Source organism: Acanthochromis polyacanthus, chromosome 21, assembly GCF_021347895.1.
Source record: "Acanthochromis polyacanthus isolate Apoly-LR-REF ecotype Palm Island chromosome 21, KAUST_Apoly_ChrSc, whole genome shotgun sequence".
NCBI lineage: Eukaryota > Metazoa > Chordata > Actinopteri > Pomacentridae > Acanthochromis > Acanthochromis polyacanthus.
Window position 1 is genome coordinate 13,201,132 of NC_067133.1, and position 24,283 is coordinate 13,225,414.

A 24,283-nucleotide genomic window follows, 5' to 3' on the forward strand; every position below is an offset into this window, starting at 1 on the left:
CCCAGGACATCCGAAAAAAAATTATAGACAAACATCTTAAAGGTAAAGGCTATAAGACCATCTCTAAACAGCTTGAAGTTCCTGTGACAACAGTGGCTCATATTATTGAGAAGTTCAAGACCCACGGGACAGTAGCCAACCTCCCTGGACGTGGCCGCAAGAGGAAAATTGATGACAAATTGAAGAGACGGATCGTTGGAATTGTATCCAAAGAGCCCAGAGCAACCTCCAAAGAAATTAAAGGTGAACTCCAAGGCCAAGGTACATCAGTGTCAGATGGCACCATTCGTCGTTGTTTGAGCCAAAGTGGACTTCATGGGAGACGACCAAGGAGGACACCACTGCTGAAAAAAACTCATAAAAAAGCCAGACTGGAATTTGCAAAAATGCATGTTGACAAGCCACAAAGCTTCTGGGAGAATGTCCTTTGGACAGATGAGACCAAACTGGAGCTTTTTGGTAAGGCACATCAACTCTATGTTCATAGACTCAAAAACCAAGCATACGAAGAAAAGAACACTGTCCCTACGGTGAAATATGGAGGAGGCTCAGTAATGTTTTGGGGCTGCTTTGCTGCATCTGGCACAGGGTGTCTTGAAAGTGTGCAAGGTACGATGAAATCTGAAGACTATCAAGGCATTCTGGAGAGAAATGTGCTGCCTAGTGTCAGAAAGCTTGGTCTCAGTCGCAGGTCATGGGTCTTCCAACAGGACAACGATCCAAAACACACAGCCAAAAACACCCAAGAATGGCTGAGAGAAAAGCGTTGGACTATTCTAAAGTGGCCTTCTATGAGCCCAGATCTGAATCCCATTGAACATATGTGGAAGGAGCTGAAACATGTCATTTGGAGAAGACACCCATCAAACCTGAGACAACTGGAGCTGTTTGCTCATGAGGAGTGGGCCAAAATACCTGTTGCCAGCTGCAGAACGCTCATTGACAAATACAGAAATCGTTTAATTGCAGTGATTGCCTCAAAAGGTTGTGCAACAAAATATTAAGTTATGGGTACCATCATTTTTGTCCAGCCCTATTTCATTAGTTTGTTTTTTAAAATAATTATGTTAATCAACAATTCAAAAGTGATGGCTGATTTTGATTATTTAATTTTCAATAAATTTTTATTTATTGTTACTTTTCAAGTGATTTCAGTGAGAATTGTGGGTTTTTCCTTCTTTAACTGAGGGGTACCAACAATTTTGTCCACGTGTGTATTTACAGTTTCGTTCCTACGGATCGGTTAAAGTCGGAACTCCGGCAAAAATGTAAACTAAGCCATTACTTGCATCACGATATCTATCAATTCTTTGGAAAAGTCATGAATACCAATGACTTCAATGCACGTATGAGTCATTTTACAAGATGATAACAGCATATTGTAACAGACTGATACTGTTGTTGATGTTTATTTTTCAGTTCCAGATTTACCTAATGTCAGTCAACGTGTCATATTTAGTTGGCTCACCTCTGATTGGCTCAGCGTCAACAGTAGTGTGTGTGTGTCGTTCAGAGCTGTGAACGGCGGCTCATTCTGGAGCTAAGTTATCACGTTTTTGTAGTTATTTCACGTTGGCTACAGCCCACAGCAGCCTGTGTGAAGGTTCAATAAACGACCAGAGAACCAGATGAAGTCTCACTCATTCATCACAGAGGGTAGCTACAATATGTTGCACTGTTTTTACATATTGACTGATGTTCATCGGTTTTTCACCCTGTTTTGAGCATTTTATTATGTCTAATTTCACTTCCATCGAGATGGTTCTCCTTTTGTTTAAAAGCAATGCCATCAGAAGAGTCTGACTCACACTTGGTAGCCGTAATGAAGGGCAAGAAATTAGTGAATGTAGCACAATCCAAGGTGGCGTACAATCGGCAAATGTAAACAAAGCCGTCTTATGGGGCGACTGTGGCTCAGGTGGTAGAGCGGGTCGTCCAATGATTGAAGGGTCGACGGTTCGATTCCCGCTCCCACCTAGTCATGTGCTGTTGTGTCCTTGGGCAAGACACTTTACCCTCCTTTCCTCCAGTGCTGCTCTCACACTGGTGTATGAATGCGTGTAAATGTTGGTGGTGGTCGGAGGGGCTGTCGGCGCGGATTGGCAGCCACGCTTCCATCAGTCTGCCCCAGAGTGAGAATGTGTGAGTGAATGAATAATGGATCCATTCTGAAGCGCTTTGAGTGCCTTGAAAAGTGCTATATAAATCTAATCCATTATTATTATAGCGCCGCGTGTTGACATATTTGTCCCTCCACTTACCAACTAGTTTCACGTAAACCAGTTCTGACGTAACGACGAAACACCGTACGTCGTAAACCGAGAACCCCCTGTATTCCGCACCTTCTGTTTACAAAAATGTTAATAATCTGCTATTTAAAAGCTATTTTAGCGTTCTAAAATGTGTTTGCGTTGAGATGAGGGAAATGTTTGTTTTGCAGACTATCTGAATTAGTGTGGACAAGACCTAAAGCACATCTCTGAGTCTGCAGTTTTTCCATTTTAGGTCTCCTAAGATACCAAAGGATTGGGGATGCAGAGTGCAAATGTAGCAGAAACTGGCCATCTTAAACCAAAAACAAAGAAAAACAGGTAGTTTATTTAAGAAGAGCAACAAAGCAAGGAATTAGTAAGCTTGTTTTTTTGCACAATTACAGTGCTGTAATGAGAAAATGCTGTCATGGTTTATCTGCTGTCCTCACAGCTGTGTTTCATTCAGCCGTGAATCTGGACGAAGTACAAGTATGTGGATTTTCCACTTGGCTTGTGAAGCTCAGACAGACAGCTACAGTGTCAGGATGGAATCTGGGCCAAATGGTTAGATTCAAGTCAGAGTTTCTTCCAAAAGAAACAAGGTTCAGTGTGTTGTAGTGTTTATACCAAAGGTGTGTCCTGTTTTAGAAGCTGCCTTTAAATAACCACAGATTAAATGTTCTGGGTCACTGATACAACTGGATTGACTTGTTGAACACAAGAACATTCACGAGTTGTCACCTGAGAGTATCTGCTGTAACAAAGGTGTGTTCAACTGTTTGGGATCAAATGTAATGAAGGAAGTAAAAGAAATAGGTCAGATGAGTGTAGGAGACCAACAGCAGGAAGCTGATGTTTAAGCAGAGAAGCTTTTTAAAGTGTCAGTCAGTCAGACACTCGGTTTAATCTGTGTTCGTTCCTCCCAGCCTATAATCACAGACCTGTTTCCACATGACTCTGCAGCAGCACCTGCTCAGATCCTCTGTGGTTACATAACTTCAGCTGCTAAGCCAACAGTCTGACTCCTCCCAGCACAAGCCGAGATGCAATCCCGCTATCAAGCCTGATTTAGCAGCAGCAGTCATGAGACTCCAGCAGACCGACAGTAATTCAGGGCAGGAAACCTGTTTGTACGTTATCTGTTTGGATTTCACGTTTAGAATGCTGCCTTCATTTTAAATATCCTCTCCTGATTTTGATGTTGTCAAACATTCACTTTGGTACAGATTGTAGAGCCCAAATAATGCTAATATTTTACTATTAAAAATCAGATGTATAAATCCTGACATTAAACATTTAGCAAAACCTATTGCAGAGTCCCAGTTCAAGAATTGGCTTGGATATGTAAAGTATGAGACGGGCATTTCTTTGTCTTTTTTCAGTCATATACAGTCAGATAATACAGTTACACATTTGATAAACTAGGTCAAGTCTGTTTTATAAAAATGAACGGCGCTTTATTCAGGATTTTTAGGTTGCATCACGATCACACAGTTCATTCTGTTTATCAGGTAGCATTGCTTATTTTTTCAGCAGTTCCCAAAATAGGACTGCAGCTATCGATTATTTTAGTAATCGAGTATTGTATCGATTATTCTTGCGATTAATCAAGTTATCGGATTCCACGCTTACAGCATCAAATGAGTGAGCGCGCTGTGCAACAGAAATAACAGTCCTGGTGGAACACGGGCCATCTGCAGTGTATTGTGCACATATAGTATAGTACAGGGGTATTGTATGTATGTATGTAGATATATGTACATGCATATATATATATATGTATGTGTGTGTTTGTGTGTGTGTGTGTGTGTATATACACACAAACACACACACATATACTTAAATAAAATATCCTGTTTGAATACATTAAATTTGATAGTGTTATTGTGCAGCTGTCAGTCAGAAATAATCAGCTATCAGCTGCATTGATCAGTAAAATAAATACATTACACACTTATAACAATGTTCTACCAGCATTCCCGTCTTACATAAATTTCCAGTTGCAATTTTTTACCTCTGTGCAGGAAAATCCTTCTTACTCTGGTGACACATTTTCACAGCCAAGCATGACCCCAGTCTGAACTGTGAGCTTCATTGTTCAGTGGTTTCCAGAAGTCCTCTTGGCATTTCTTAGATGACATGTTTCAGTTGTTGAGAGGGTTTGGTTTCATATGTTCCAGGACGTTTGATGCAGACTATATTTTTTGAATTAACAGTGACTTATTGTTCACACTGATGGTATTTATCAGCAGGATTCTACTTCCTTAGCAGAAACACATTTCTGTGCTGATCTGTTGTCACTTCTTCTGTCTGCATTAATTTGCCAGAAACACATCAGTCATTGTATGATTTCCAACGACTGAAATCTGTAAAAAATCTGTGGTCTATAGCGGTCCATTTGTAGTAGGACTGCAATCATGCCATCGTCAGCAGGCAGCTGGCGTAGTGTTCACTTGTTGTCATAGTAACAGTGACGCCATGCTGCTATCTCGCAATGATATGGAAATCTTTAACAAATCTGTGAATCCAGACTGTAAACCGCATCGCTGCCAAAATCTCCTCACTTGGTCCTTGTGTTATTTTTGACCTTCCCTGAAACTTTCAACCGAATCTGTTACCTCATTTTTGAGTAATGTTGTTAACAGATAATAACAATACTGGAACAAGACAGACAAATCCTGCATTTGCTGGACCTCCATATTACTTTATTCTTTGCACATTTGATGTACAAAGTGTAGGAAACAACATGGCGCAAGTCTCTGGTGGTTTTGTCTTTGATTTTTTCAAGTTCCATTTTGCACTTAAATGCAGCATTATTTGTGACCAACTGTTACATAGCGCCACCTTAGGGTTGGTTACAACCTGTCATTGGGAGAAAATAAGAAAAATCTGAAGACCTTCAGATGCAATAGACATTCAAACAGCAAACAAGGAGAGGTTAGACCCCACAAAGTGTTAAATTCAAACTGAGGAGGAGTTGTGGGAGGATGTAACACTATAATCCTAGCTCTTTAGCATAAACTGTGCAAAGAAGATGCATGCAGCCACTGTGAAGTCACCCATTGGTTTTTACATTACTGTACTGAAGTTTATTCGGTCTTTCGAACTCGGACATGACAAGTGAGGAGTGGATCAGATGGAGAGCTTTGGGATCCAGTATGCTGATACTGTTGCAACCAATCAATCATAAGGTAGCCCCGAATTAAGACATGTCCAACCTTGGTTGTTTTCCATTGAATGGGCCCAACAAAAGACTTGAAACTAGCAACTGAGACCATAAGCTCATTAGGAAAATATTTATGTGACAAATGAGGTGAGAAGTAGGGTAATTCTTTTATAGACTTCTCAACAATCAGACTCTGTTTTGGGGCGGCATGGCTCAGTGGGTAGAGTGGCCGTCTTGTAACTGGAAGGTTGCCGGTTCAATCCTCGGCACGTCGAGCTCATGTTGAGGTGTCCCTGAGCAAGACACCGAACCCCTAATTGCTCCTGGTGGGTCGTGATTAGCGCCTTGCATGGGAGCTTCCGCCATCAGTGTGTGAATGTGTGTGTGAATAGGTGAATGTGACGTATCATGTAAAGCGCTTTGGATAAAAGCGCTATATAAATACAACCATTTACCATTTTGTACGCAGAGGAGTCGCCCCCTGCTTGCTGTTAGATAGAATGCAGGTCTTTCTAGAGCTGGAGACGACATCTGTGTTTCATATACAGTCTGTGTTCTTTAGCTGTGGTAATTAATGTTGCAACAAATGCAGCTGGTGTCTTTAAAAAATCGAGTAAATTTAAGTAAACCTGGAAGAAAAACTGAAAATGTTGTGCCCATAATTAAACAAAACACCCAAACTCCTCCTGAAACCCAGGTTTTATCCATCCAAAATGCTCTCTTTATGCAATCTGTTTGTTTATTTGTTGTTTTGTGTCTCGCTCCTCTTTCCAGTAACTACGGTCCTACAATAGCAGTACAGAACGAGGCGATGAAACGAGGCTGCCAGCAGGTTCTGTGGCTTTATGGAGAAGAGGAGATGATCACCGAGGTGGGCACCATGAACCTCTTCGTCTACTGGACCAATGAGAAAGGAGGTCAGACTCTTTCATTGCTCTCTAGAGAACCTCTTTATTCCATCACACTGTCTTCAGGTGACATGTTTGTTGTGTGTCTGCAGAAAGAGAACTGGTGACTCCTCCTCTGGACGGCCTTATTCTACCAGGAGTCACCAGGCAGTCTCTGCTGGACCTGGCCCGAGGATGGGTAAGACCGCCAGAGAGAAGACCTACAAAGTCTATTACACAGCTGTTTTTGTTGTATTAGTTAGAATGTGTGCAAGTTCATGTTGTAGCCTCAAATCTCTCCTAGTGTGCATCTTAAATGTAGTGTAGCAGCTACAAGAAAAGTCTCCATAGAAACACTGTTTTGTGGTTTGAGAAGAGGCATCTTGATAAGATATGAAACTGTTTTTGAAGCACAGATCAAATGCTGGTGAGCTCTTCAGAGCTGCACCAACATAAAATGTTCAAACATTGATAGATTAGATCAATATCAACGAAACTCATGATTTTTAGTACAAATTTTGATCCCACAAGGGGAAATTTAGCCGTATATCCCATCTAGTTAGGAAGCTAAGGGCCTCAGCACATGGTCAGCTACACTGCTGTGCCTGAGAAGCATATAGGTTATAGGCCTTGCTGAAGGCTACTCTGTCGTAAAAATTTTTTTGAAAGAACGCCATAGTGTAGTATGTTGTCAAAAATTTTGAAGAAATGTCATGTCGTGAAAAATCTAACACACATACTGTAGAATGTTATCCAAAATGTCACAAAAACGTTATCGTTTAGTATGTCATCCAAAATTTGTAAAAAATGTAATAGTTTAGTATGTCATCCAAAACTTGAAATAACTGTCATTGTTTAATATGTCGTCCAAAATGGCACAAAAAGTCATAGTTTAATGTGTCATCCACAATGGCACAAAAACGTCATAGTTTAGTATGTCATCCACAATGGCACAAAAACGTCATATTTTAGTATGTCATCCAAAATTACACAAATACGTCATAGTTTAGTATGTCGTATAAAATGTCGCAAAGACGTCATAGTTTAATCTTCTTCTTCCTTTCAGCTTTTCCCTTCAGGGGTCGCCACAGCGAATCAGTTGCCTCCATCTAACCCTGTTAGACGTCATAGTTAAATGTGTTGTTCAAAATGTCACAAAAAACATCATAGTTTAGTATGTCGTCCAAAATGTCACAAAAACATCATAGTTTAGTATGTTGTCCAAAATGGCACAAAAACGTCATAGTTTAGTATGTCGTCCAAAATGTCACATAAGCATCAAAGTTAAATATGATGTCCACAGTGGCAAAAAACATCATATTTTAATATGTCGTCCAAAATTGGACAAAAAAACGCCGTAGTATAGTATGTCGAAAAAAAATGTCATTTTTTCAACATGTAGTAAATACATGCCATATGGTGAAATCATGTAAAGTAGGCCGAGAAAAACACCCTATAGAGCAGTTTTCTTTGAAAAAAAAATCATCATGAATTTTGTCCAAAAAAAACGCCATAGTTTAGTATGTCCTCCAAAATTGGAAAAAAACGTCATAGTTTAGTATGTCGTCCAAAATTGGATAAAAACGTTATGGTTTAGTATGTCGTCCAAAACTTGAAAAAAAAGTCATAGTTTAGTATATCGTACAAAATTGGACGAAAACGTCATAGTTCAGTAAGTCGTCCAAAACTTGAAAAAAAGTCATAGTTTAGAATATCGTCCAAAATTGGAAAAAAAAGTAATAGTTTAATACGTCGTCCAAAATTGGACAAAAAAACGCCATAGTATAGTATGTCGAAAAAAAATGTCATTTTTTCAACATGTCATAAATACATGCCATATGATGAAATAACGTAAAGTAGACCGTGAAAAACACCCTATAGAGCAGTTTTCTTTGAAATAAAAATCATCATGAATTTTGTCCAAAAAAACGCCATAGTTTAGTATGTCGTCCAAAACTGGACCAAACCGTCATAGTTTAGTATGTCATCCAAAATTGGACAAAAAAACGCCATAGTGTAGTATGTCGTCCAAAATTGGAAAAAAATGTCATAGTTTAGTATGTCGTCCAAAATTGGATAAAAACGTCATAGTTTAGTATGTCGTCCAAAATTGAACAAAAAACGCCATAGTGTAGTATGTCGAAAAAAATGTCATTTTTTCAACATGTCATAAATACATGCCATATGATGAAATAACGTAAAGTAGACCGTGAAAAACACCCTATAGAGCAGTTTTCTTTGAAAAAAAAATCATCATGAATTTTGTCCAAAAAAAACGCCATCGTATAGTATGTCGAAAAAAAATGCCATTTTTTCAACATGTCGTAAAAACATGCCATATGGTGAAATAATGTAAAGTAGGCCGTGAAAAACACTATAGAGCAGTTTTCTTTGAAATAAAAATCATCATGAATTTTGTCCAAAAAAAACGCCATAGTTTAGTATGTCGTCCAAAACTGGACCAAACCGTCATAGTTTAGTATGTCGTCCAAAATTGGACAAAAAAACGCCATAGTGTAGTATGTCGTCCAAAATTGGAAAAAAAATGTCATAGTTTAGTATGTCGTCCAAAATTGGATAAAAACGTCATAGTTTAGTATGTCGTTCAAAATTGGATAAAAACGTCATAGTTTAGTATGTCGTCCAAAATTGAACAAAAAACGCCATAGTGTAGTATGTCGTCCAAAATTGGAAAAAAATGTCATAGTTTAGTATGTCGTCCAAAATTGGATAAAAACGTCATAGTTTAGTATGTCGTCCAAAATTGAACAAAAAACGCCATAGTGTAGTATGTCGAAAAAATGTCATTTTTTCAACATGTCGTAAAAACATGCCATATGATGAAATAATGTAAAGTAGGCCGGGAAAAACACTACACAGCAGTTTTCTTTGAAAAAAAAATCATCATGAATTTTGTCCAAAAAAAACGCCATAGTTTAGTATGTTGTCCAAAATTGGAAAAAAATGTCATAGTTTAGTGTGTCGTCCAAAATTGGATAAAAACGTCATAGTTTAGTATGTCGTCCAAAATTGGACAAAAAAACACCATAGTATAGTATGTCGGAAAAAAAAATGTCATTTTTTTCAACATGTCATAAATACATGCCATATGATGAAATAACGTAAAGTAGACCGTGAAAAACACCCTATAGAGCAGTTTTCTTTGAAAAAAAATCATCATGAATTTTGTCCAAAAAAAACGCCATGTATGCCATGTATGTCGAAAAAAAAATGACATTTTTTCAGCATGTTGTAAAAAACATGCCATATGATGAAATAATGTAAAGTAGGCCGGGAAAAACACTATAGAGCAGTTTTCTTTGAAAAAGAAAAACATCATGAATTTTGTCCAAAAAAACCACCATAGTTTAGTATGGCGTCCAAAATTGGAAAAAAATGTCATAGTTTAGTATGTCATCCAAAATTGGATAAAAATGTCATAGTTTAGTATATCGTCCAAAACTGGACAAAACCGTCATAGTTTAGTATGTCGTCCAAAATGTCACATAAGCATCAAAGTTAAATATGATGTCCACAGTGGCAAAACACATCATATTTTAATATGTCGTCCAAAATTGGACAAAAAAACGCCGTAGTATAGTATGTCGAAAAAAAATGTCATTTTTTCAACATGTCGTAAATACATGCCATATGATGAAATAACGTAAAGTAGGCCGCGAAAAACACTATAGAGCAATTTTCTTTGAAAAAGAAAAAACATCATGAATTTTGTCCAAAAAAAGCCATATGTCGAAAAAAATGTCATTTTTTCAATGTGTCGTAAAAACATGCCATACGATGAAATAATGTAAAGTAGGCCGTGAAAAACACTATGAAGCAGTTTTCTTTGAAAAAAAATCATCAGGAATTTTGTCCAAAAATAACGCCATAGTTTAGTATGTCGTCCAAAATTGGATAAAAACGTCATAGTTTAGTATGTCGTCCAAAATTGGACAAAAACGTCATAGTTTAGTATGGCGTCCAAAACTTGAAAAAAAGTCATAACTTGGAATATCGTCCAAAATTGGAAAAAACTGTCATAGTTTAGTATGTCGTCCAAAATTGGACAAAAACGTCATAGTTTAATATGTCATCCAAAATTGGACAAAAAAACGCCATAGTATAGTATGTCGAAAAAATATGTCATTTTTTCAACATGTTGTAAATACATACCATATGATGAAATAACGTAAAGTAGACCGCGAAAAACACTATAGAGCAGTTTTCTTTGAAAAAGAAAAAACATCATGAATTTTGTCCAAAAAAAAGCTATAGTATAGTATGTCGAAACAAATGCAATTTTTTCAACGTGTCGTAAAAACATGCCATATGATGAAATAATGTAAAGTAGGCCGTGAAAAACACTATAGAGCAGTTTTCTTTGAAAAAAAAAATCATCATGAATTTTGTCCAAAAATAACGCCATAGTTTAGTATGTCGTCCAAAATTGGATAAAAACGTCATAGTTTAGTATGTCGTCCAAAATTGGACAAAAACGTCATAGTTTAGTATGTCGTCCAAAACTTGAAAAAAAGTGACAGTTTAGTATATCATACAAAATTGGACGAAAACGTCATAGTTTAGTATGTCGTCCAAAATTGGACAAAAACGTCATAGTTTAGTATGTCGTCCAAAACTTGAAAAAAAGTGACAGTTTAGTATCTCGTACAAAATTGGACGAAAACGTCATAGTTTAGTAGGTCGTCCAAAACTTGAAAAAAAGTCATAGCTTAGAATATCGTCCAAAATTGGAAAAAACTGTCATAGTTTAGTATGTCGTCCAAAACTGGACAAAAACATCATAGTTTAATATGTCATCCAAAATTGGACAAAAAAACGCCATAGTATGTCGAAAAAATATGTCATTTTTTCAACATGTTGTAAATACATACCATATGATGAAATAACATAAAGTAGACCTGGGGTTATCCTGTGAATAAAGAATAAAGACCGCGAAAAACACTATAGAGCAGTTTTCTTTGAAAAAGAAAAAACATCATGAATTTTGTCCAAAAAAGCCATAGTATAGTATGTCGAAAAAAATGCCATTTTTTTCAACATGTCGTAAAAACATGCCATATGATGAAATAATGTAAAGTAGGCCGTGAAAAACACTATAGAGCAGTTTTCTTTGAAAAAAAAATCATCATGAATTTTGTCCAAAAAAAACGCCATGTATGCCATGTATGTCGAAAAAAAAATGACATTTTTTCAGCATGTTGTAAAAAACATGCCATATGATGAAATAATGTAAAGTAGGCCGGGAAAAACACTATAGAGCAGTTTTCTTTGAAAAAGAAAAACATCATGAATTTTGTCCAAAAAAAACCACCATAGTTTAGTATGGCGTCCAAAATTGGAAAAAAATGTCATAGTTTAGTATGTCATCCAAAATTGGATAAAAATGTCATAGTTTAGTATATCGTCCAAAACTGGACAAAACCGTCATAGTTTAGTATGTCGTCCAAAATGTCACATAAGCATCAAAGTTAAATATGATGTCCACAGTGGCAAAACACATCATATTTTAATATGTCGTCCAAAATTGGACAAAAAAACGCCGTAGTATAGTATGTCGAAAAAAAATGTCATTTTTTCAACATGTCGTAAATACATGCCATATGATGAAATAACGTAAAGTAGGCCGCGAAAAACACTATAGAGCAATTTTCTTTGAAAAAGAAAAAACATCATGAATTTTGTCCAAAAAAAGCCATATGTCGAAAAAAATGTCATTTTTTCAATGTGTCGTAAAAACATGCCATACGATGAAATAATGTAAAGTAGGCCGTGAAAAACACTATGAAGCAGTTTTCTTTGAAAAAAAATCATCAGGAATTTTGTCCAAAAATAACGCCATAGTTTAGTATGTCGTCCAAAATTGGATAAAAACGTCATAGTTTAGTATGTCGTCCAAAATTGGACAAAAACGTCATAGTTTAGTATGGCGTCCAAAACTTGAAAAAAAGTCATAACTTGGAATATCGTCCAAAATTGGAAAAAACTGTCATAGTTTAGTATGTCGTCCAAAATTGGACAAAAACGTCATAGTTTAATATGTCATCCAAAATTGGACAAAAAAACGCCATAGTATAGTATGTCGAAAAAATATGTCATTTTTTCAACATGTTGTAAATACATACCATATGATGAAATAACGTAAAGTAGACCGCGAAAAACACTATAGAGCAGTTTTCTTTGAAAAAGAAAAAACATCATGAATTTTGTCCAAAAAAAGCTATAGTATAGTATGTCGAAACAAATGCAATTTTTTCAACGTGTCGTAAAAACATGCCATATGATGAAATAATGTAAAGTAGGCCGTGAAAAACACTATAGAGCAGTTTTCTTTGAAAAAAAAAATCATCATGAATTTTGTCCAAAAATAACGCCATAGTTTAGTATGTCGTCCAAAATTGGATAAAAACGTCATAGTTTAGTATGTCGTCCAAAATTGGACAAAAACGTCATAGTTTAGTATGTCGTCCAAAACTTGAAAAAAAGTGACAGTTTAGTATCTCGTACAAAATTGGACGAAAACGTCATAGTTTAGTAGGTCGTCCAAAACTTGAAAAAAAGTCATAGCTTAGAATATCGTCCAAAATTGGAAAAAACTGTCATAGTTTAGTATGTCGTCCAAAACTGGACAAAAACATCATAGTTTAATATGTCATCCAAAATTGGACAAAAAAACGCCATAGTATGTCGAAAAAATATGTCATTTTTTCAACATGTTGTAAATACATACCATATGATGAAATAACATAAAGTAGACCTGGGGTTATCCTGTGAATAAAGAATAAAGACCGCGAAAAACACTATAGAGCAGTTTTCTTTGAAAAAGAAAAAACATCATGAATTTTGTCCAAAAAAGCCATAGTATAGTATGTCGAAAAAAATGCCATTTTTTTCAACATGTCGTAAAAACATGCCATATGATGAAATAATGTAAAGTAGGCCGTGAAAAACACTATAGAGCAGTTTTCTTTGAAAAAAAAAATCATCATGAATTTTGTCCAAAAATAACGCTATAGTTTAGTATGTCGTCCAAAATTGGAAAAAAAAACAAACCGTCGTCGTTTCGTATGTCGTCCAAAATTTGAAAACACTGTCATGTTATGTCCTCAAAAATCTCACAACAGCGTCATTTCATGCAGTTCAGTTAAATTTGATTGATACAACACCAATTCACCACATGTCATCTCATAGCACTTCACACATATTAAATAGTGAACAGAATCCATATAGTGGGATGGCAGATGCAGAACAGAATCACGTTACAAAGAAAACAATGAACATTTCGGAGGTTGGTGAGGCCAGCACCTGCAGATCTCAGATGTGTAATGCCAGAGACAGAGCCACCTGCAGAGAGAACAAGGACAGGACTTCAGGGAAACAGAGTTAGTGATATGTAATGATGAGATATAACTTTGTAGGAAAAAGAGATAGGAGAGTAGAGGAGTTGAGCCCAGTGCTAATGTGTCATCAAAAACGTAAAATATAATACATTTCATCCAACGTTCCCCATGTAACTCCTAGTAGACTAGGTCCAAAATGTCACAAAAATGTCATAGTTGAGTATGTCGTCCAAAATGTCACAAAAGCGTCATAGTTTAGTATGTCGTCCAAAATTGGACAAAAACATCAAAGTTTAATATGTGGTCCAAAATTGAAAAAAACATCATAGTTTAATGTCGTAGAAATTTTGAAAGAACGTCATCGTTGAAGATGTCGTCCAAAATTGGACGAAAACGTCATAGTTTAGTATGTCATCCAAACTTAAAAAAAAAACGTTATAGTTTAGTATGTTGTCCAAAATTTGAAAAAACATCATAGTTTAGTATGTCGTTCAAAATTGGAAAAGAAAACATAATCGTTTAGTATGTGGTCCAAAATGTCACAAAAATGTCATAGTTTAGTATGTCGTCCTAAATGTCACACAAGCGTCATAATTTAGTATGTCGTCCAAAATTGGAAAAAAATCATAGTTTAATGCAGTAGAAAATTTGAAAGAACATCATCGTTGAAGATGTCGTCCAAAATTGGACAAAAAAACGTCATAGTATAGTATGTCGAAAAATAATGCCATTTTTTCAACATGTCGTAAAAACATGCCATATGATGAAATAATGTAAAGTAGGCCGTGAAAAACACTATAGAGCAGTTTTATTTGAAAAAAAAAATCAACATGAATTTTGTCCTAAAAAAACGCCATAGTTTAGTATGTCCTCCAAAACTGGAAAAAAATGTCATAGTTTAGTAAGTCGTCCAAAATGGCACAAAAACGTCATAGTTTAGTATGTCGTCCAAAATGTCACATAAGCGTCAAAGTTAAATATGATGTCCACAGTGGCAAAAAACATCATAGTTTAATATGTCGTCCAAAGTTGGAAAAAAATGTCATAGTTTAGTATGTCGTCCAAAACTTGAAAAAAAGTGACAGTTTAGTATATCATACAAAATTGGACGAAAACGTCATAGTTTAGTAGGTCGTCCAAAACTTGAAAAAAAGCCATAGCTTAGAATATCGTCCAAAATTGGAAAAAACTGTCATAGTTTAGTATGTCGTCCAAAACTGGACAAAAACGTCATAGTTTAATATGTCATCCAGAATTGGACAAAAAAACGCAATAGTATAGTATGTCGAAAAAATATGTCATTTTTTCAACATGTCGTAAATACATACCATATGATGAAATAATGTAAATTAGGCCGTGAAAAACACTATAGAGCAGTTTTCTTTGAAAAAGAAAAAACATCATGAATTTTGTCCAAAAAAAGCCATAGTATAGTATGTCGAAAAAAATGCCATTTTTTCAATGTGTCGTAAAAACATGCCATATGATGAAATAATGTAAAGTAGGCTGTGAAAAACACTATAGAGCAGTTTTCTTTGAAAAAAAAAAATCATCATGAATTTTGTCCAAAAATAACGCCATAGTTTAGTATGTCGTCCAAAATTGGAAAAAAATGTCATAGTTTAGTATGTCGTCCAAAACTGGACAAAAACGTCATAGTTTAATATGTCATCCAGAATTGGACAAAAAAACGCAATAGTATAGTATGTCGAAAAAATATGTCATTTTTTCAACATGTCGTAAATACATACCATATGATGAAATAATGTAAATTAGGCCGCGAAAAACACTATAGAGCAGTTTTCTTTGAAAAAGAAAAAACATCATGAATTTTGTCCAAAAAAAGCCATAGTATAGTATGTCGAAAAAATGCCATTTTTTCAATGTGTCGTAAAAACATGCCATATGATGAAATAATGTAAAGTAGGCTGTGAAAAACACTATAGAGCAGTTTTCTTTTTAAAAAAAAAATCATCATGAATTTTGTCCAAAAATAACGCCATAGTTTAGTATGTCGTCCAAAATTGGAAAAAAATGTCATAGTTTAGTATGTCGTCCAAAATTGGATAAAAACGTCATAGTTTAGTATGTCGTCCAAAACTTGAAAAAAAGTGACAGTTTAGTATATCATACAAAATTGGACGAAAACGTCATAGTTTAGTATGTCGTCCAAAACTTGAAAAAAAGTGACAGTTTAGTATCTCGTACAAAATTGGACGAAAACGTCATAGTTTAGTAGGTCGTCCAAAACTTGAAAAAAAGTCATAGCTTAGAATATCGTCCAAAATTGGAAAAAACTGTCATAGTTTAGTATGTCGTCCAAAATTGGACAAAAACGTCATAGTTTAGTATGTCGTCCAAAACTTGAAAAAAAGTGACAGTTTAGTATATCATACAAAATTGGACAAAAAAACGTCATAGTTTAGTATGTCATCTAAAATTTGAAAACACTGTCATATTATGTCGTCAAAAATCTCACAACAGCGTCATTTAATGCAATTCAGTTAAATTTTATTGATGCAACACCAGTTCACAGCATGTCATCTCATAGCACTTCACACATATTAAATAGTGAACAGAATCCATATAGTGGGATGGCAGATGCAGAACAGAATCACATTACAAAGAAAGCAATGAACATTTCGGAGGTTGGTGAGGCCAGCACCTGCAGATCTCAGATGTGTAACGCCAGAGACAGAGCCACCTGCAGAGAGAACAAGAACAGGACTTCAGGGAAACAGAGTTAGTGATATGTAATGATGAGATATAACTTTGTAGGAAAAAGAGATAGGAGAGTAGAGGAGTTGAGCCCAGTGCTAATGTGTCATCAAAAACGTAAAATATAATACATTTCATCCAACGTTCCCCATGTACGTCCTAGTAGACTGGGTCAGAAATGTCACAAAAATGTCATAGTTGAGTATGTCGTCCAAAATTGGACAAAAACTTCAAAGTTTAGTGTGTGGTCCAAAATTGAAAAAAACATCATAGTTTAATGTCGTAGAAAATTTGAAAGAACGTCATCATTTAAGATGTTGTCCAAAATTGGACGAAAAGTCATAGTTTAGTATGTCATCCAAAACTTGAAAACAGCAGCAACAGTTTAGCCTAGCCGCGCTAGACCCATGTTCTGAAGACGCAAGGGTCTAGGCACGCTCGACAGGGAAGGAGGCGGGCTAAAAGGTTGTCTATCAAATCACTCTGCAGCAATTGGGTAGGTATACAACCAATCAGTGCAACGAATAGGCTCCTAGAGCGCCAGAAATCGGAGGATGCAGGAGTTCGGTGAAGCCTTATTTATACAGTCAATGGGTGAAGCTCAAGTATATTACAGACATGTTAACAGAAAGATTATTCAGAGTCGGTGCTAATGGAGCTTAATTAACGACTGTTGTCATTTTTGTTGTCGACCCTGGCAGAGAATTAAATTCGTTGCCGTGGGTTGTCTAGCGTGGCTAGGCTAGTTGTTTCCGGTTGTTTCTGTCAGAATCGTCGCGCCTCTGTCGTCACTTAGTTACGCCCACCTTCTGACTCTACACTTCATGGTGATTTGTCCGGCCAGTTTTAGGAGCATCCAACCTCGAGCCTTATGGAGGGTAACTAGACCCACCCTGGCAGAGAATTAAATTCGTTGCCGTGGGTTGTCTAGCGCGGCTAGGCTAGCAACAGTTTAGTATATTGTCCAAAATTTGAAAAAACATCATAGTTTAATATGTCGTTCAAAATTGGAAAAAAAACGTCATAGTTTAGTATATCGTCCAAAATTGGAAAAAAACGTCATAGTTTAGTATGTTGTCCAAAAGGCACAAAAAGGTCATAGTTGAATATGTCATCCAGAATTGGAAAAAAATGTCATAGTTTAGTATATCGTCCAAAATTGGAAAAATCATCGTTTAATATGTCGTCCACAATTGGAAAAAAAAACGTCATAGTTTAGTATGTCGTCCAAAACTTGAAAAAATGTCATAGTTTAGTATGTCAGCTCACTGACCTTTGCTGGTAGTGATGCGGAGGCGTTTCTAATGTTGTTTCCTGTGCTCTTTCAGGGTGAGTTTAAGGTCACGGAGCGTACTATGGACATGGAGGAGCTGCTCGGTGCTCTGAATGCTGCGAGAATCCTGGAGGTGTTTGGAGCAGGGACGGCTTGTGTCGTCTGTCCCGTCGGCAGCCTCCTCTACAAAGGAAAGGTAAGAGTTCACTTTTAGTTCCCTGGTATTTATGTTGTGAGATTTTAAAGTGACTGCTTTGTGTCATTTACAAATCAGCTGATGTTCCTTGTAGGTTTATGAGAAGCCACAATCAGCTGATGATATAGTGTTTTGTACAGGAGGACTTTGTGCCTGCTAAACGTTGACAGGGAATCTTTTTTGTTGCTTTTAAGGAAAGGATTTATGATAGTTTTTGTTTGTGTTACATAAAAACAGTCCTTCTTTGCAATCAAACCTGCTGCTTCAGGGGGATGTCTGGGATCAGGTTGCAGCTTTTTAGCCATCGATTTCTCAGTTACTGTGATTTGTGAAACACATTTTAAAGTGCTATGTAGAACCTAGCTGAGGTTAAAAAGGCGCTATACGGTGCAGATCATTTACCAGGATGTGTCAGTATGTTGTAATCAGGAGCACACATTTATCAGTGTGGCTTGTTGCATAAAGAAAGTGACGTGGCTGGTCTGGTTACTACCGTGATTTTCAGACTACACCTGCACCTTTATTTAAAACTTTGGCACAAAGATTAATGTTTATGTATATGTGTGTGTTTCATGATGACTCCTACCTTGTTGCCAAAAGGCCTGAAATGCAACACCAACATGTGCTCCTGTGTTTCCCTCTCAGACGTACCAGATCCCCACCATGCAGAACGGTCCGGACCTGGCAAAGAGGTTCTACAAAGAGCTTACTGACATTCAGGTAGGAGCAGTTCAGCATTTACACTTCATTTATTACAGCTTCCTTAAGAGAGCAAAGTGCACATTGACGCCACCAAGTGGCAGCAAAAGGGAGCCAACTGAAACATTTAACCTTTTGATATGAAGTGTAAATCTTCAGCTTAATCAGTGATTTAAACCTTTTTATAAAGAGGTAAAAACAGTCCAAAATCCAAATATATTTACTTTACAGATGTATACAGTCGCAGGCAAAAGTTTACACATTGGTCAAAACTTCTGTTACTGGATCATTTAAAGGTGGAATCAGTGATTCTGGACAAAGATTGTTGATAATTAGCTTGTTAACATTTGCAAGAGTTCCCTTTCCTCTTTCTCCCACTGCCCCCACTACTGTGTACAGGCCATGCTGTAACAGTGTTGTGGATCAGTAGTTTGTGTATAAGTGGCTCAGTCTGATCCACAGAAAGCTATCTGCTTGTTAAAACGAGACATATTAACCTTCTAATAATTCTCTGGGTCTGATCGTCTGCTGTGTCGGCTGTCGTCTTTTCAGAATGTGTTGTCTCTAGATAGAGTGTAGTCCAGAGAAACTATTCAATCCAATCTAATGTTTCTTCATAGTTTATAAAAACTCATGCTGTACACTGCCGTATCTAGACTCATGATGTCCCTGAAACTAAAATTTTTAACGCTAAAAAGACAAATCACTGTCCGGTCATATCTGTGTTTTTTCATTAGCAAATAATGCACAAATACTGACGTCATGTCGTGTCTCAGAAGCTCTTTTGGCTGCAGATTAGTTCGTTTTCAGGGTCTTTTCCTGCCATATGATGGAACGTCTCTCTGCTGTTTGAGCACTTTGTTTTCTGCTTCATTTACATCCAAGAGTTCTCGCAGTCCTGTAGGTTTTTGTTGCTTTTAATAGAAACACTTCAGGCAGAATGTTGGTATATTATCTGTAGATACTCATTCCCCTCAACCCTGGAAATCGTCTTTTTTCATGGACTTCTGGACTAAGAATTTAGATACTTTATAGTCCTAAATGGTGTGTGACTGTTTACTTTTGGGGTCTGAAGGAGATTTTGTAGCTGGAAATGTTAGATTTAACAAGCAGATTGCAGTGTGTCCTGTACACATTAATGCTTAGAGGGAAGGCAGCAGCGGGAGTAAGACTGACTAAATGTGACACATGCCAACTATCTGAGTACGAACAGACTCCACCCTAAACTGTTCATCGTAACAGAAGTTTCAAACCAAACATTTGCGTACTATAAAGAGAAAAACAGCAAAGTGAAGCTGAAACCACCACATCTTGTTCACAAATGATTTTCAGAGTGTACTTTGACGTACACATCTACATTTGCTGCTTTCTGATGAACTTCTCCTTCCCTCTCTTCCTTTCTCCACCCAGTATGGACGAAAACAAAGCGAGTGGGCGCCGCTGGTTGTTTAAAGCATTCATTTTGCACACGCCGGTTGTATCAACAGTTAGCCCCGTAATTCCAGTTTGGATGACCAGCAGCTCCCCCTCTTCCCCACCCACCTCCGCCCACTAATACACTCCTCCTTATCACTCACCAGCCCGAGGAGACGGAAGCTTCTCTCCACCGGTCGTCTCGGGCAGCTTTAATGGACTCTTATTTCTCTGCAGACTCTCATAGGAACAGGTGGTGGTTTGAATGTAACAGCTTGCTTTGGAGAGCGGTATTTACTTTATGCAATCTTCTGATGTGAACCTGAGGAGGGAAAAAAAAAAAATCTGTTACTGGAGGGAAAAATGAAGCAACCAGATGATGAAAGTAGATCACTGGAAGTATGTATCGATATCTGCCACGCTGGCGTTACACTCCTCATTTTTAACAGCACAAACATTCATTTTCATCATCACTGCATTCTGCCGTTAACAAAATAGGCACAAACTGGCATATTTCAGGTGTAGCCGGTGAGATATTTATTGAACCAAACCAGCTACATATTCAATGTGTAGTGTTTGATATTAGCGTCTTGGCTGCAGGCCTTCTGTAAAGTCCTTACAGTGTGTTTCAAAGGAAGGTTAATAACAATTGGTACTACTTGCAGCAACCTGTGGTGTCTTCTCCTAAATGTTTAACTGTTACGTAGCTAAATTGGAAGCAGGAGACCTGTGAGGATGTGTTTTGTTACTGTCGTGTACGTGACGCTCTGAGCGAGTATTGCTGCAGTTGTTGTGGGGCCACGTCACTTTGACACCAGAGTTTGCTCTGACCTCGGCTAACGTCAAGTTTGTATCCGAGCACGACTCGGCTTTTAAAGAGGAAACGAGCACGAATTTTATGTTTGTTGGGTTTTGTCTGCTTGAATGCACAAAGAGCGAGGTTACATAAAGGCGACGTCTGAACGAACATCAGCACGCACAAATGGCAGGACGGCAGGAGGCCGACACGCTGTGGAAGAGAAGGACTGTTAGATGCTGGCACCAGTTTTTGTGTTATTGTGACGACTATGTATAGTAACAGATAGATTGTGCGGCTATTTTAGAGGCTTGTAAATTATTTTTTCCGTGACTTGATGTGAAATTCGGCCAACTGTCTTCCAAAGTCCTCTGACTGTTTCACCTGTGTTTTGTTGGTTTTTTCTCTTTGAATGTATTTGTACACATACTGTCCATCTCCTCTGTCTAAGTGCCTGACCTGTCTGGTAGTTTGTTCTTCAGTGGATCTACAGCTGCTGAGATTTATTGTTTTTTTCTAGTTTGTGCTCAAGGGGATGTAGCTGGATACTTCAAGCAATACCAATGTAGTTTTTCTTTTATTTGTTTTGTCTTTAACGTGCTGTTACTTTTACTTGGCTGTTAGGTTTTTACAATAAACTTGGTTTGAGTTACACGGCTCGCTGTCCTTTAATTCTTGGAGTTTCCAAAGTATATTTTTACCAGAATATTTCAATTATTTTAGTAAATGCCAAGCTTATTTCTATCCTAGGAAGAACAGTTTTAACTGCATCTAAATAATGATAATTTGACTTGAAATCTTTTATTTAAAAAAACAATATCTAAATTTGGCTTTAGACATACTTTACTTAATGTTGATGCTATTTTGTTGTTTTGTTAGACACCAACCAAAATGTTTTTTGTTTAATGTATTTTATAATTCATCTTTGCAGTTGAATATAGCAATTTTTACTTGCTTTCTTGCTGGACAATGGTTCACAGTTAGAAAGATGAGAAGGAAACTGATTGAAGTAGCAAAAGGAAAAAAAAAAGTGAATTTGACAAAAGGTTCAGGTTGTCAGTTTAAATGGTGAGAGTAACATATTTTTAACTAAGATGTCACTGAAACTTCCACCAGCGGTTACTTAAAATATGCTCCAAATTACATTCATTTGCAGAACTGAATTCTGGTTTCATTTTGCTGACAGAGAAAAGATTTTTGCTCTATAGATCCAAAAATACTGTCCACAGCCTGAAGAAAATCGTTTTTTTCATGTTTTCAAGAATGCCATGATCTATAAATCAGGCTGTAAATGATAAATTCACAAGCGTCTCCATAAAAACAACTTCAGAATATTGAGAGGACTAAACTTTTCTCTCCATGTTATGAAAGCAAATTCTCAAAATTGATAGGTATGTACATCTTTGTATGATTATTATTTAAATGATTTGTCCTGTATTGTCTCATCTTTATGCAATAAATATCAGTTTGAGTATCAATATTGAATTGTTTTTTGTTTGTTTTTTTAAACAAAACTCTCCATGTTATGTCCTACCTTGTATGACCAGATGTAAAATTTTAAAGTAAAAGGAAATGTACTTTTTTGGCCTGCATTTGTTTACATTTTTTCAAATTTAGTACACTGAATTAGTAATTATTTTTTCTATGTAAGGCTAAATGTACTGATAATAGTTACATTTTTTATTATTATTGCTGATTACTGCCAAAAAGTACTTTTTTTTTTTTTTACATGAATCATTTTAACCATTAGTTTTTGCATCTAAATGAAAGAAAGTATAGAAATGAGTTGTCTGGAATTCTTTGGAAAGCTGCGGGGAGCTCAACGCTATTAAACGAAAACTGCTTATTTAGAAAAATATCACACTTAAAATAGGTTTATATTCTATCACTGCTGCTATTCCACCTGCTAATTTAGCTTTTAAAAGGTGAACAGTTTGTGGCTAACATCAAGACTAGGCCATGTTTTGTAACGTGACATTTTAAACTGTCCTGTAACACTGCTCCTATCTTTAACGGTCTTCATCTTCCTCACTGCCACCACTTTCAGCATCACCTCATCTCCTGCAGTATCCACCCATGTTTGTTTTCTGCTACATTTGCACTGCATGTCTAAAACAGGAGTAGGCAGTTGCTAATAACTGATAAGACACCAAATATGAAAAGTAAATGCTTACCTTTATCAACATGAACAGGCGTGAACTTCAGTGTTTTGCAGACAGGACGCTGCTGCTGAAAAAACAAGTTACAAGAAAGAATAATTACGTTATTTTCAAACAGCCTCTGAATTAATTATGTTGTTTGCTACTGTATAATATGCTAACAAAAGCTTTAAGAATTCTCACCTTTTCTCTTTTGAAGCGCACTGGTTTCCACAGTAACCATGGTGGGGATTTGTGCTGAGTTCCTTTTCAACTGGGGCTATCAATAGATTTTTACTCCCAGGACTTGCAGCCTTCAGGATCCAGCCAGAATCATCCTCAACTACCTCATCCACCTGTTGAAAGCACTGAAGAGGAAAATTACACTGCAGTCAAGCAACAGTTTACAAGTTATGCATGACATTCCTACTTTGAGAAAAAGTGACTGGACTGACTTGACTACAATCCAGACTGTAGAAGTCAAGTAAATGCAGGGATCTAAAGTGTGAGACTAACCCTTTGCCTGACATGTTGCCGGTCTGTCAGTGTGTGTGTGTGTACTGCGGTGTGTTCTCGGGTTTTAAGAGGTGAACAATAAGAGGGTTTTTTTTCATATTGATGATCTTTTACTTTGTTCCTGGTTGGAATGCCCATCAATGTCAATGTGAAGTTCACTTTTAGTTCTGTTTATTTTTATTTTACTAACTCCCATTTGCTTTTAACCCCCTCGCATGTTGTGTTGTTGTAAACTTACTCTTTCAAATAAATACTGGTCTAACCCTCTGGAAACCAGCGGTTGGACTGTCTTTGTGTTGCTCCTCACCTACTTCAGACAGCCAGGTAAGAACAACGTTTTGTGGATATACTGTGACGCTTTTAGAGCGACCTGCTATACTATGATATTTTTTGGTTGACCTGCTATACTTTGGATGTTTTCTGGACCAAAGGCCATACTATGACGTTTGTTGGGCAACACGCTATACTATAGGCTTTTTTAATTGACATATTACTCTGTTTTGTTTTGTTTTTGTCTTTTAGCAACATATAAGAACTTGAACAGCTTAAAAACTTACTATACTTTTACTTGTGCAATAAACTAGGGGCTTTAGCCCCCTAAAATAGGCCTAATGATGCCACTGAGCATACCTGCAGTTGAAGGGAATGATGTTGGCCAGTCCGTCCACAGGGGTTGTGGGTTGAAAGAGGCCCCAGTCTTTAGGTGTGTCTCTGGCTCCTACATGCTCACAGCATAGAAGAAAGGACCATCAGCAGATGGTTCACCCACACAGCTCCAGTGGTACCAGCCATTGCAGAGGGTGTACTCAATCTGATGAAGAAAAAAAAAAAGAAAAACAAATTAATTGCATGTCTGTTAAAATTAAGGCAA

The 24,283-nt window shown here is 36.9% G+C and overlaps 1 protein-coding gene and 1 long non-coding RNA gene across 2 annotated transcripts in view; one reads left to right on the forward strand and one right to left on the reverse strand.

Annotated features, from left to right (window-relative positions):
• bcat2 (branched chain amino-acid transaminase 2, mitochondrial) overlaps positions 1–21,412 on the forward strand; it is a 29,503-nt gene extending 8,091 nt beyond the window's left edge. The window contains exons 7-11 of the mRNA XM_022194798.2: positions 6,193–6,335; positions 6,419–6,504; positions 17,710–17,850; positions 18,496–18,570; positions 19,960–21,412. Coding sequence (XP_022050490.2) covers positions 6,193–6,335; positions 6,419–6,504; positions 17,710–17,850; positions 18,496–18,570; positions 19,960–20,001 — 487 coding nt within the window. The 3' untranslated portion in view covers positions 20,002–21,412. The remainder of the gene's footprint in view (positions 1–6,192; positions 6,336–6,418; positions 6,505–17,709; positions 17,851–18,495; positions 18,571–19,959) is intronic.
• Positions 16,150–17,794, reverse strand: LOC127531519 (uncharacterized). The gene is made up of 2 exons (XR_007938635.1): positions 17,655–17,794; positions 16,150–16,367 (listed from the first exon to the last, which is right to left on the reverse strand). It is a non-coding gene; the product is annotated as an uncharacterized LOC127531519 (long non-coding RNA).
• Positions 21,413–24,283: the final 2,871 nt, after the last annotated feature.